Source organism: Letharia columbiana, assembly GCF_014066305.1.
Source record: "Letharia columbiana isolate WasteWater2 chromosome Unknown Sc0000006_s0, whole genome shotgun sequence".
Lineage (NCBI taxonomy): Eukaryota > Fungi > Ascomycota > Lecanoromycetes > Lecanorales > Parmeliaceae > Letharia > Letharia columbiana.
In genome coordinates this window covers 630,006-642,563 of record NW_023501042.1, presented here as the reverse complement: position 1 = coordinate 642,563, position 12,558 = coordinate 630,006, and the positions used below count along the sequence as shown (strand labels likewise).

The window sequence follows — 12,558 nt, the reverse complement described above, 5'->3', positions numbered from 1 at the left end:
TAGAAAAGTTCTTACAGTGATCATCTAACTGGAGTGTCATAAATGCAATGTGTCAACTGTCGGATACATAACACAAGCCAAGACCAACCGGATCTCCAGCACATTGAAAAAGCCCAAGGGCGTTTAACACAAGCAATGAACAATGAGACTCTCGGCACATCCCTCGAAGTCACTTCTTCGCTCGTGATTTGTCACTGATGCGATCCCCCATCTCGCATTTTTTGTCTCCCCAATTCCGCCTACCACAACTTGCGTTTCCCAAGCTGGTAAGTGAGGCCTTCAGGAGAAATCTTGCCGATGTCTAAGTGCCTCACCAACCTTTCAACCAACGCAGGATGCGACTCACTGTCTGATTCACTGTCGTTCAGGCCAAGACCTCTCCTAATACACCAAAATTGAGCCGTACTCGTCCGGCTCTTTTTCCCTTCCCCTTTTCTTTTTTTTTTTTTTTTTTTTTTTTTTTTTTTTTTTTTTTTTTTTGTTGGTGGGGGGCGGGGGGGGGGGGGGGGGGGGTTTTTTTTTTTTTTTTTTTTTTTTTTTTTTTTTTTTTTTTTTTGTTTTTTTTTTTGTGGGTTGGGTGGTTTTTCTTTTTTTTTTTTTTTTTTTTTGGGGGTGTGGGGGGGGGGTGCTTCTTTGTCCAAAAAAGAAAGCAGGAACCCCCGTTTGGCGGGGGGTTTTTTAGGGGGGGGGTTTTTGGTTGTCTTTTCTGGGGAAAAAGTTGAGGAAAAGTAAACTGTGACTCCCCAAGTGGAGAATTGAAGTTCAGCATCTGGGTCAATCCCTCATCACCAGCGACGTAATACTAGAGAGACCAAAATGAGCGTAGATCGTCAGCGCACTCGAACTCCAACTTAAACTCCAACTCGGTCACGTGTGAGGAGCTAGGGGAACCTAATGCCGTTTCCGGGATTTAGATGCAGGGATCCAGATGGTTTCGGATGTGAGTTGGATACCCATTGTACCGCTCGCTGGCCTTTCTCCGACGTGAAACCCAGTCTCGCTATCAAAAGCCAGTGTGGTGCAGACTGGGATTTACTAGCCTACGCCCATGAACTCCGAGCCATGATATGGGAGCATGTGTCTCATGCTGCTGTAGAGCTGCCGCTGTTTGAGAGCGCTTTCATCGTTGATTCGTTAGGTATGCTATCTTCATCCATGCTTGTATTCTACCCCCGGAACGCCAATGAGCCCAGACCGTACCCTCGCCCCTTGATAATCAGATCCGATCTCAACTGTCTCTCCAGACCGCCAGTGCATTGATTGAAGTAATCGTGTCTGGATGATTTGCCCCTAGATTCTTTGTCCTTAGCTCCACAGCTTGCTCCATCAATGTGATTGCTTCATTGTGACGATCGAGATCGTGATAAGTACAAGCAAGGTTGTTTATGGCGGTCAGTGTATCTGGATGTTCGGCTCCCAATACTCTTCTATTCATCTCTAGCACCTGCACGTTCAGTGCCTCCGCCTCAATCCACCGGCCTTGGCCTGAATACGTCGATGCCAGATTGTTCATGGTGGTCAGCGTGTCTGGATGCTCGGCTCCCAATACTCTTCTCCTCGTCTCTAGCACCTGCACGTTCAGTGCCTCCGCCTCAATCCACCGGCCTTGGCCTGAATACGTCAATGCCAGATTGTTCATGGTGGTCAGCGTACCTGGATGCTCGACTCCTAATACTCTTTTACTTATCTCTAGCACCTGCACATCAAGTTCCTCCGCCTGAGTCCACCGTCCTTGATCCCCATAGGTCGTTGCCAGATTGTTCATAGTGATCAGCGTGTCTGGATGCTCGACTCCGAATACTCTTGTACGTATCTCTAGTACCTGCACTTCAAGTGCCTCCGCCTTACTCCACCGACCTTGTTCCTGATACGTCAATGCCAGATTGCCCATGGTGAACAGCGTGTTTTGATGCTCGGCTCCTGATACTCTTTTTCTTATCTCTAGCACCTGTATATTCAGTGCCTCCGCCTCAGTCCACCGACCTTGTTCCTGATACGTCAATGCCAGATTGCCCATGGTGGTCAGCGTGTTTTCATGCTCGGCTCCTAATACTCTTTTTCTTATCTCTAGCACCTGTATATTCAGTGCCTCCGCCTCAGTCCACCGACCTTGTTTCCGATATGTCGAGGCGAGGGTATGAAGACTACTTAAGGTGATTGAATCGTCTGAATCCAGACACATCATTTGGATATCTATGGCTTTTTGTACCTTTTCCTCCGTAATGTTGAACCTCCCCTGAGCGCCAGCGTAGTGAGCCCCGTTGTAAAGGATGTCCGATTGCTGAAGTTTGCAAGCTTCTGAGTCATAGGTGTACTTCAGGACAACTTGCGCATGTGGTTCCAGAGCTTCACATACTGTCCAGTTTTCGTATGTGCCTACTGGATAATGGTCCGAGATTAGTCTCAGAGCCTCTTCTTGAGCTTTCCCCATCTCTCCATATGCTTCAAGCCATTTCCTCGTTGCAAGCTGCACAAGTCGATGGATTGCGAACCCTTTGTTTCCCTGCTCTTGTATCACAAACGAGAATCGGAGCAGAGTTCCAATAGCCTCTTCAAAGTTCAGAGACTGATCGCCATCTTCACAGAACAGGAATTCGGGAATCCCTTGTCGATCAAGCATACACATGCATGATAAGAGGTCAGCTGCGGCTGGAGTTTGATCTTCGATCTGCGAGAAGGAAATCTGCCATGTTCTGATGACCGAATTTGGGACTCCAGGATCTCTTCGAAGGTCTACCTCGTTTTTGCTGAGTAGGTCTATCTGATTCTTCTCATCATGTCGCAGCAATTGAAGATACTTTGCCACCGTCATCCTTGAACCTTGGACAGCGATGTACGCTGAGGCTTGAGTGACCGCCAGTGGTACTGAATCAAGTTCGATGATCAATTCTTTCTTTGCAGAGTTATCCGAGGGGTCTTCGGGCAACTTTTTGGTAAGTAATGCGATGGTATCATCCTCTGACATGACGTCGACCCGCAGCACTTGTTTCCGTCCTCCAGTGAGACCGAACGCTGTGCCCTCGTCTCTGGATGTTACCAATATTGATCCGGTTCCTGTCTGCGGCAAAAACCGTGACAGGCATGGAGGTTCGATACTTGCTGCATCACTCTGAGTCGTGGGGCCTACAAGCGGGCCGAAAAACATATCTGCATCATCCGCGTTGTCGAGGATCAAAAACCAATCACCACTTTCGGAGCTGCCCAGCCATTGAGACACCAGATTCAAAACATCGACATTGGGGTACTCGATGCCGGGGATCTTGGTGGCGGTAGCGATATTCCGATAGCCCTGTTCAAAGCGAGCAGCATTGTTGGCGTGGACCCAGAACACAGATCTTGCCGGCCATTTCTTTCGCAGTCGATATGCGTATTCAATGGCAATTTGGGATTTACTTTCACTCGTCAGCGATTTCAGCACTTCGAGCGAGTAAACCATACCCGATACCGCCCAAACCTGCCAAGGCCATCCGTCGAAGAGATGTCGATTGGGAGAACCCCTCATCAAGACTCGTTATGATGTCCTCACGCCCAACAAAGTCTTTGTCCTGCGCAAACGGCATTACAACAACAGCACCTGGTTGCGGTAAAACTGTTGCTCGTCAGCAGGTCAAGAGAATTTTCGATTGAAAGCCAGTGGACGCACTTTGATGGGCTGTATTTGTGCTTGAAATTGCTATGAGAATTACTCAGTTAGGCTGTCTTTTGGACTCATGCGTGTCACGCCGTACCCGTATCTTCCCGAATCTCGTCAACCCATCTCCTCAACCTATCAGACAATCGCTCATATCCGACTTGGGACGAGTGTTGGAATTTAGTCATGCTCATGTGGTCAGCAGGGATGGTGTTTGACGTGCAGGGGCCTGGAAACCGTGCCGAAGCAGGCTCCACGACACGCTAGATAGAGATCAGCGGAGGTGACTGGAGCGGAGTGCCATGTACACTCACGCGACCTAAGCCTTGTACTGGATTCTCTTCGGTACAACAATGAATCGCTAGAGACTTCTTGCCCTGTACTTGCCGTCCGGTGATCGCTTTCATGAAAGAGTCCTGGATATCAGCTAGAACTTCAGAGTCTTTTTTCAACACAGCAATGTTGCTTGTATTGGGATTTTTAACCAAACTGAGTTTGATGATGTAGCTTAATGCAAGAGCAAATTTGGTCATATCAGAGCCAGCGTGTGGGGTTCCTAGGAAGACGATGCCATGCAGCGAGTCTGAAAGTTGATGTTCTGCCTCGAAATCATGATTTGACAGTACGATGGCCTTGGTGAAGGTTAGGAAGGCGCGAGATATTGAAGACGGATACACAAGTCACGAGTACAGACAAGTGGACCATACCTGTTCACAGACCAAGCCTCCCAGACTGTGAGCTACAAAAATGAGAGGCCGCCGAAATGATGATGTTCGACGCCGAAGACTGGTCAAATCTCCGACGAGATTCTTGGCATGTTCGCGGACCGTGTTCTGTCCCGCCGGCTTGATGAAGTGGACGACGTCGGCATTGTAACCGTATGTGATAATACGGGCTTCTGGTATTTTTTTGGAGAGCAGTTCTTGAGGCCACGGCCGTGCAGCTCCATCAGCCAGCCAAGTCTTTGTGCGTTTGCCGGTCAAGCCGTGAACGAAGACGATGCTTGATACAAAGGTCAATCCAAAAACCCACTTCACATTGAGATGTAGAAGCCATACTCGACGAGCGGCCCGTGGTCCACAGAGGGCTCGCTCCAGACTTTCGGGCCCAGGCCATCGGGGCCATCGGGGCCATCGGGGCCATCGGGGCCTTGGGAGCCTTCAGGGTCTAGCAGGCTGGTCCGAAAGTCAAAAGAAGATTTTTAAGGTACTTAGGGGGTCATTCGCGCGGGAGCTTACTTTGAGGCTGATAAACTGTCTGTCAATTGTCCGACCGTCCCCTCGGTCGTCCGATCTCGTCGCGAGACAGCGCGCTTACTTCGCAGCTTATCAATGATGCGAGACATGGTCACGGGAGAGAGTACCTTCGCAAACGAAGCGCAAAAGGACGAAGAAAGAAGGAAGAAGGAAGAAGAAAGAAGAACCCAAAAAAGGAGGGAATAGTTGTGCGAGGCTGAGGCTTATCAACCCCACTCTTGCTCCAATCCCTCGGATCGGATAAGCTCGCTGATCCTTTTCGTATTAGGCTTTCCTGTCAATCTATACTACATCCAGCTAGCCGCTCCTGCTCTCATCCCAGCTTCACCCCTATCACTCCCGCAACTCGTCACGCAAGAAGCACACAACGCCGGAGGCTACCTTGACATCAGGTACTTGAAATGCGATTACATGAATCCCCTAGTTCGTTGGGGCGCGACTCGTCATCCCTTGGAAAGACCAAAGACCTGTACCCTGACAGTGTTTCACTAGACCAAGTACCCTTTGCGTCGGTCAGTTCTTTGTACAACAGACTTTGATAAGCAGTGAGTCTTTACATGCAGTACTCTTTTAGACAATACCAATCAATGTGGTATTTTTGTCAAACTCAAGTGCCGTAAATGGGTCTCAGAAGAGTCTAGACCGATGGCGCGAACATCCTGTGCGACTGAACGTGGTGTCGTAGGATTGGGCAATGTTGCGGGCAGCGAGGCTGCGGGTAGCGAGGCTCAGCTCAGGCGCGAGGCTGGGTTTTCCTCCATGTTCCATAGGCCATGGATTCATGGAGTTTGAAGACTAATGCAGCGCTAAAATCTTACATCTCTGTCGGTGGATGACAAAGGCAGAAAGTGGAGAGGCCGAAAAAGTATTGATTAAGCGAGTGCCAACTGACCTGGTCCTGGAAGACAGATAAATAACGCCAATCAGACACTTGACATTGGGCAGGTGGAGCGTCCTCGTCCTGCCATCGCTACCCCATCAATCACGTAATTTGTCACCTCAATAATCCCTACTAAGGGATCAGGAATGATATATTGGCCCGTGAATAAACTCTTCCTGGGCATCCCTTCAAATGGCAAGAAAGACATCTCTCAAGTTGCCAGGGCAATGGTACGGTTCTAGTTCGGCTTCTGATTTTGAAAGCGTTGAAAGTGAAGATATATGGTATATAGTGAAGGTGGGTCATCTCCAGCACCAGACCTAGCACTCATTAGCGAATTATTTGAAAATCTCGAGCGGAGCCCGCTGGGTCAAGAGGCTCGTATCTTGCTAATGCAGCATCATGCCATGTGTGGGTGGCATGATGCGGCAAAGAAGGAAGCGCACCGAGTCTTGTAATTTGATCGCACCGCCAAAGAAGCCCAGAAACATTTAGAGCATCATCCCAAGGTGAGCCTGCGAGGGTGCGATGAAGCCGGGAACAGGAACGGGAAAGCGAAGTCATCCAAAGACGACATCAAGTCCAAAGAAAAGCATGGAGAGGCTACAGATCACCAACGGCAGAGCGCTCAACCTCCAATAAGGCGACCGAGTCTCTTCACAATCACCTCTAGCCGCGCCGCTGCAGGAACTTGAGGATGGCTATGCTGCACTGCTGGAAAATGCTAAGCTTTGCCTCAGTGAAACCAAGCTCTTGAACCACCTGGAGGTTCCAAACCGTGAAAACCGAACATTGGACCTCGAAGCATTGTCAAAAGGTCAGGTGAACAATGTGGTGAGGCCTAAGCCTCTAAGAAGTGTGAAAGTAGTCGCGGAGGCCATAGTGGTCGACAGCAGGGATGGAGGCTAAAACGGATTGAACGCTGCGGTGAAGGATCTGGAGGACTTGGCCAGGTGGTGCAGGAAGTCAGAAAAGTCCACGGAGGGTTCTGGCAAGGTCAAAAGCAGATCAACTGGCGACCATGACCATGACAGAACTCGTGAGGCGCTGGTCAAGCGTGTGAAAGCATTGAAGGCTTTGTTGCCCAAAAGTTTGCAGCCACTTGCAGGTTTGGCAATGATGCAGAGATTCTTCATCGATCGAGATACATCAACGATGAGACTATGGCTTTAGATGCAATATCCAGTATCCCAAGAGCCAACTTCTGGACTAGTGAAGATGGTTGGAGGAGGGGGGTTTGTGGGGGGGGGGGGGTGTGGGTTGTTTGGGGTTGGGGGTGGGTGAGGAAGGCTATTTTTTGTTATTTGTATTTTGTTTTTTTTTTTTTTTTTTTTTTTTTTTTGTGGGGGGGTTTCTGTGGGGTGAGAGGTAAAGAAGGGTTGGTGTTTGTGGGGGGGGGATTTTTTTTGTTTTTTTTGTTTGTTTGTTTTTTTTTTTTTTTTTTTTTTTTGTATGTAAAAAAAGATTTTTTTTTTTTTTTTGTTTTTTTTTTTTTTTTTTTTTTTTAGGGGGTGTTGGGGAAGGGGCCGTTTTTTTTTTTTAAATGGCGGCGGGGGAGGAAAAACGGGGTTTTTTTTTTTTTTGGGGGTTGGGGGGGGGGAAAAAAAGTGGGGGGGAAAGAAAATTTAGCCCTTAGGGGGGGGGATTTGTTGGTTAGGGTTGTGAAATTTTTGAAGGGGGGAGAAGAGCGGGCGAATTGGCAGCTTTGAGAGACGATGCCAAGAAGGCCAAGCATACAACATACGTGTAGGATATGGGAGGTCACGCTAGTCTAGAATCTGGATCGACGGTGGCCGTTTTACGCACCCTCCGAGCTCTATTTTGCCGGGCCCGATCCTGTTCCTCGCACTGAGCTCCCTGCACATGCTAGCCTAGCTCGGATCTGGGAGCAATTGAGGCAGATCTGGTCATTTATAAAAGGTCATCCTGCAATCTCAGAGGAAGTAGCCCCAGTATACGAATCATCTCTGCAGATTTCTCCACTTAGTCCAAGGTCCTGATTGAGCTCAGGGTCGAGCTCTCGGACAGGACTTGACGGGAATCATGAGTACTCTCCACCTGGGTTTGGCCCATCTCGAAGCCAGACAACCCTTTCAGAGCGCCCACGAAAACCACACGTGTGCGCCATGACAGTGTCACAAAAGTCTCCCGTCGCCAGAGACTTTCGAAAAAGTACGCTGCCCAGTGGAAGGAGGGAAGCCACCTTCGTAAGAAAGTCTCGTAAGGATGACCTCAAGCTAGGAGGGTCGGGAACCTGGAAGAGGTAGCAACGGTGCTCAAGCGCGATATGGACTCGCCCATAGCGCTGGCTGCTGTAGAAGAGATCCAAAATACGCCGATATTCACATGGTCGACAGAGGAGAAGTTCTAGCACATCGACAGTCTCCAAATTGCAGCGACAAAGGCCGACAGGCAACATGCAAAAGTCTCCATGTCATCTCCTTACGCCCCAGCCGAAGAGAATGATGAGGTGGCGAGGTTGTCGAAATGGGAGAAGTTGGTTCTTTACGGTGTAATAGAAGGAATCCATGTTAGTTTTGAGGAAAGGCAGAACAGGATCGTCGCAATATGCGACTCTGTATGAGACCGCTGGGAACAGTCTCCACGAAGTATCGGACATAGCGTCTCGCTAATCAAAACCATCAACAAAGCTAAACACTCTCGTGTCAGCTAGCAGGATCTTGCATTATTAATTTCCACGAAACTGCGATGCTATAGTCGTGTCAGAATACTGGAGTGTCCTTTACAAAATACGCCTGGGGAGCATGGCACGTTATGCTCGCCTTTGTATATTCATAAACTGATTGGCTCCTAGGATGACTGAGTCCTTGGGGGTACAAGCCGGTGACTCACCGAGGTTTGTACTTCGATTGGAAGTATCCAAACGGGCGTGCACCCCGGAGATGGTAGCAGGAATCTCCGCTACCGAACCTCGCCACAGTGGGACTGGGGGTCAGTGGGTCCCAGAGTAAGCAGTTGGGTTATTCCCAGTGGCCATACCGGATCCAATACTAACAAAGATTGACATTCATCAGCAGCAAGCGAAGGCGGAATGAGGTACTTCGATCGTATGCTTGAAAGCATCGAGCAGCGCGCATCAATGACTTCGACGAGCTTCAGATCCACGCAGAGATTTCACATGTTTTGGTCGTGGAGTCCAGGTTGCTAAAACCAGTTTTAAATGATAAGGCTATCGTGATACTCACCGTTGCGACCTTCATCATCTTTCTTCGTCATGTTTTGTAATTCTGTATCTAGGTATGGATATCACCGATTCCCGGCGGACTTTTTTCTGGGCTGTTGGTGCTCCTGTGACTTTTGTATTATTCACCGCCGCACTACTGGCTGCGATCTACGGATCCCTCACTCAACGCCTGACGGGAAGGACTTGGAGGGGCAAGGAGAAGGCTGATTGGTATCAGTTGTTACGGTATGTAAGGAGAGATAACATGCGGCAAAGAGATGGTCTCACTTCTTGATACATCATCATATCTAAGCGGCTGGTATATCTACAAGAAGGGAAAGTACCTTGACAGCCCGAAAGGGGGCCACGGGTCCAGTGTGGTTCATCCACTCATAACGTTCTAGCAACGACTCCTTTTCACAACTCCCTGCCCAAAGCCTTGACGTGAATCCTTACGTAAGGGCCCACTTCTTTTAAGAGTCTGTTCACTCAAAACTTCCTCCCTTCTTAGCAAGACCTTTCAATTCCTCATCACACTTGCATTTGCGATCCATTCAAGTAGCCCAGACCCACACCTATCTTCAGGCCGTCAACATCATCTTCTCATACAACGACCGATTCGAGCAATCGAAAGCCTCAACGCATCTTCGGAAGCGGACACTGACTTCCCTCTCATTCGACATTTCACACATAATGAAGCATCATGGAAACCCCCTGCGAAGTCAGAAACTCACTCACAAGTGCTCGGTGTGGTGCAACGTGCCAGAAGAGTGGCTGGAACGCGCAACAAACATTCTTGCAAAGCGTCCAAAAGACGACCGGGCCTTGTACCGCGCGGGAAATATCGCCCAGTGGCAATACTTGGCATGTCTTTGACAGAGAGCAGCCTGGCAGAAGGCGTTATCATACCTTTCCCAGATTTAACATTCCCAGACGCCAAGGACAAAAGAGTTATCTTGTCTTATACTCTGCAACCATACCATCGCTTATCAACACCATCGCATCAAAGATATCCCGAAAGACATCTCTCGATTCTCAGCCGCGAAAGCGCTCGCCTGCAACAATGCTGACTGGACCATAGCCATCTCCTCCGCAGTCGACGACGCCACCGCAAGAGTCGAGAACGCACGGTTGATCATCAGTCCGATGCGCGCAGACTGTCTTCCTGGCACAACGGCCTTCCTCCGCGTAACTCTAGTCATCAACGAATGAAGTCTACGCACGCTTTGGACATGATGGCGGCACGGTATTGCTGGCTTGAGTCTGCTGTTTATGCCTCGGCCTAGTTTTTGGAGGAAAGAGAGTCGAGATCGTAGGGATGTTCGTGTGGTTTTGGGGGGAGGACGGCACGAGTGTGGAAAGGGGAAGGCTGGGCGGTTGGTTGGGAGGGAGGGGGGTTCCCTGGTTCAAGGGATGGATCGAGGAGCATGTGGAGGACGGCTTGAACCGTGACCTAAGGGAATGGCGGCGAAATACTATTGCCTCCGTAGCTATGCTGAGGTGCGATGGGGGAGGAGTTCAAGATCAGGCTGGATTCGCTGTTGGGGGTCATGTTGAGCGGATGGCTAGATTTAAGACTGATGTTATGGAGGGTGAGAGTTTAGAGGGTCGACCTGCCAGGCTGAGTTCGTCTTCCGCTGTAGGAGATACATTATGCTTGTTGTATGAAATCTTCAGAGGAAGTATTTAGCTGCAAATGGAAGGATCTCGGCCTCATTGGGGGATCATAATAGGAGTTTGCATGCTAGACAGGATGACCGTGAGCCATTACTGGGGCCAAGCATATTTGCAGATCAGAATATCGACTATCCAACCTCTCCCCAATCTCATAGATCAATCTTCTTCCCAACTTTGTTCGGTGCGTTCGCCTCCCTCATCAAAAACGGCATAACCTCCACCCCACTGCCCGCTCCATGCTTTCCCATATCAATCACCATCTTATCCACCGGCTCCCATCCATGTTTCAGATACAGCGGCAATCCATCAGGCGAGGCTTCAATGTAGGTCTGTGCGCCGGCTTTGTCCGCATCTTCGAGACCCGGACGGATGAGCATGGAGCCCAGACCCCGGCGCTGGTAGGCGGGGTCGACGGCGAGGATGTGGAGGACTGGTGGACGTGAGCATATGGTGGAGTAACGAGGTGAGTCCAATGCAATCTAGCGCCGTGCTTGGTTCAGATGGTCCTTTGGCTCCGAGTGCTAGCCATCCGGCTTAGGAGTAGGTGTAACAGAGCTATGGAAATTGCTGCATCAAGGTATGGGCGCAGATTGCACCAATAGATCGGAGTCAGGCAAGAAAAAAGTAAAAGTAACTTACAAAACGTCTTCTCCGGCACAAGCCACCTCTCCCTTCCCGCAATCAATTGCGTGAAAAAATCCTTCATCAACCCCTCATTACTCCCCTCTACCACCTTCTTCAGCCTATCCTCCATCGCCTTCCGCTTCTTCTCCGCCCGTTGCTCCGCCGTAAGCGCGTGAGGATAATCCCACTTCGAGAAGGCGACCGTTTTGCTAAACCGGAAGAAAATTAGATATTCATCTGACAACAGAGAAGAATCATAGAGAATGTCCTCGACAAGCTTCATTCGTGTGTCTAATGTGCGTGTGGATAGTAGGGGCAGGGAAGAGGGAGTGGGTTTTACTAACCCGGAACTTTCCTCGACAACTTTCGTGAGACGGCCGCCGTATGCTGCGCTCTCTGCGATCTGCGTGGAGAAGAATTGGAAATCTTGGTCCCACTTCAGGCGGTCGGGGGTGCGGGGGTGGAAATGACTCATTATGTGGTCGTTTGCGAATGCGGATTGGAAGATTCGCGTGATGTCTGAGACATCTGCGGGTCCGACGGGTTGGAGGGTGAATGCCATTGTGGGCGGGCGTGGAGAGTCTGCGATTCAGAGGTTGTGGGTGGGAGTGGGCTTTGCTGGATGGGGTGTTGGGGCTGGTTTTATATATCGGCACGGTTGCAGTGAGTCATCTCGACATTAGGGCGAGCGGTATGATATCATTCTTGTCCAGTCATACCTTGCGCTTGCGTATCCACGGCTTGTTGTGGACCTGTCTAGTAGGGAAAATTAGGTGACTGATATGTCTGACTTGTATGTAGGGATAGTGCCAATTCGTCGTAAGCTTCCACCCAAATCAATTGTATAACCCTTCGCCCTTGCTCTTGCCTTGTCCATCAGACGCCCATCCTCTCTTAGTCCTATCGTCACCTCGAAACTCTCGTAGCGACGCATTCGACTGTGCTGTGCACTATTCTATCCTCTCATCCCTTCCTTATCACGAGCATGTTGCACAGCTAAGTAACCCTCAGTTCCGCCTTCGCGGTCATCGGAGGTTTCATTCCGCCGCATTCCGATTGCTGCGCTTAAACCTTGATCACGTGAAACACATTCTATATTTAACCAGCACTTGCAATGCAACGAATTCTATAGTTTTTCTTCAACTGACTTTCGGCCCAGCGCTCACCATCGAGCTTTGCAAAATTAATCACAAAAAGAAAAGACACCAACAAAACCTCTACCGCACGATGCCCATCCCTCTCAAACAAACCTCTTCACCATTCTCCACCCCCACCCCCACCCCCCTAACAGCGCAGTGATGCCGGT

At 49.6% G+C, this 12,558-nt stretch overlaps 2 protein-coding genes across 2 annotated transcripts; both read right to left on the bottom strand.

Annotated features, from left to right (window-relative positions):
• Nucleotides 1–1,228: 1,228 nt before the first annotated feature.
• On the bottom strand, nt 1,229–4,976 carry HO173_002870 (uncharacterized protein; the record flags this gene model as incomplete). The annotated part of the gene is made up of 8 exons (XM_037304801.1): nt 1,229–3,392; nt 3,439–3,589; nt 3,644–3,673; nt 3,729–3,894; nt 3,946–4,263; nt 4,339–4,633; nt 4,690–4,806; nt 4,870–4,976. 8 exons carry the CDS (start codon nt 4,974–4,976, stop codon nt 1,229–1,231), a joined length of 3,348 nt encoding a protein of 1,115 aa, XP_037168294.1.
• A 5,801-nt stretch (nt 4,977–10,777) lies between these two features.
• Nucleotides 10,778–11,814, bottom strand: HO173_002869 (uncharacterized protein; the record flags this gene model as incomplete). The annotated part of the gene is made up of 3 exons (XM_037304800.1): nt 10,778–11,058; nt 11,268–11,461; nt 11,597–11,814. 3 exons carry the CDS (start codon nt 11,812–11,814, stop codon nt 10,778–10,780), a joined length of 693 nt encoding a protein of 230 aa, XP_037168293.1.
• Nucleotides 11,815–12,558: the final 744 nt, after the last annotated feature.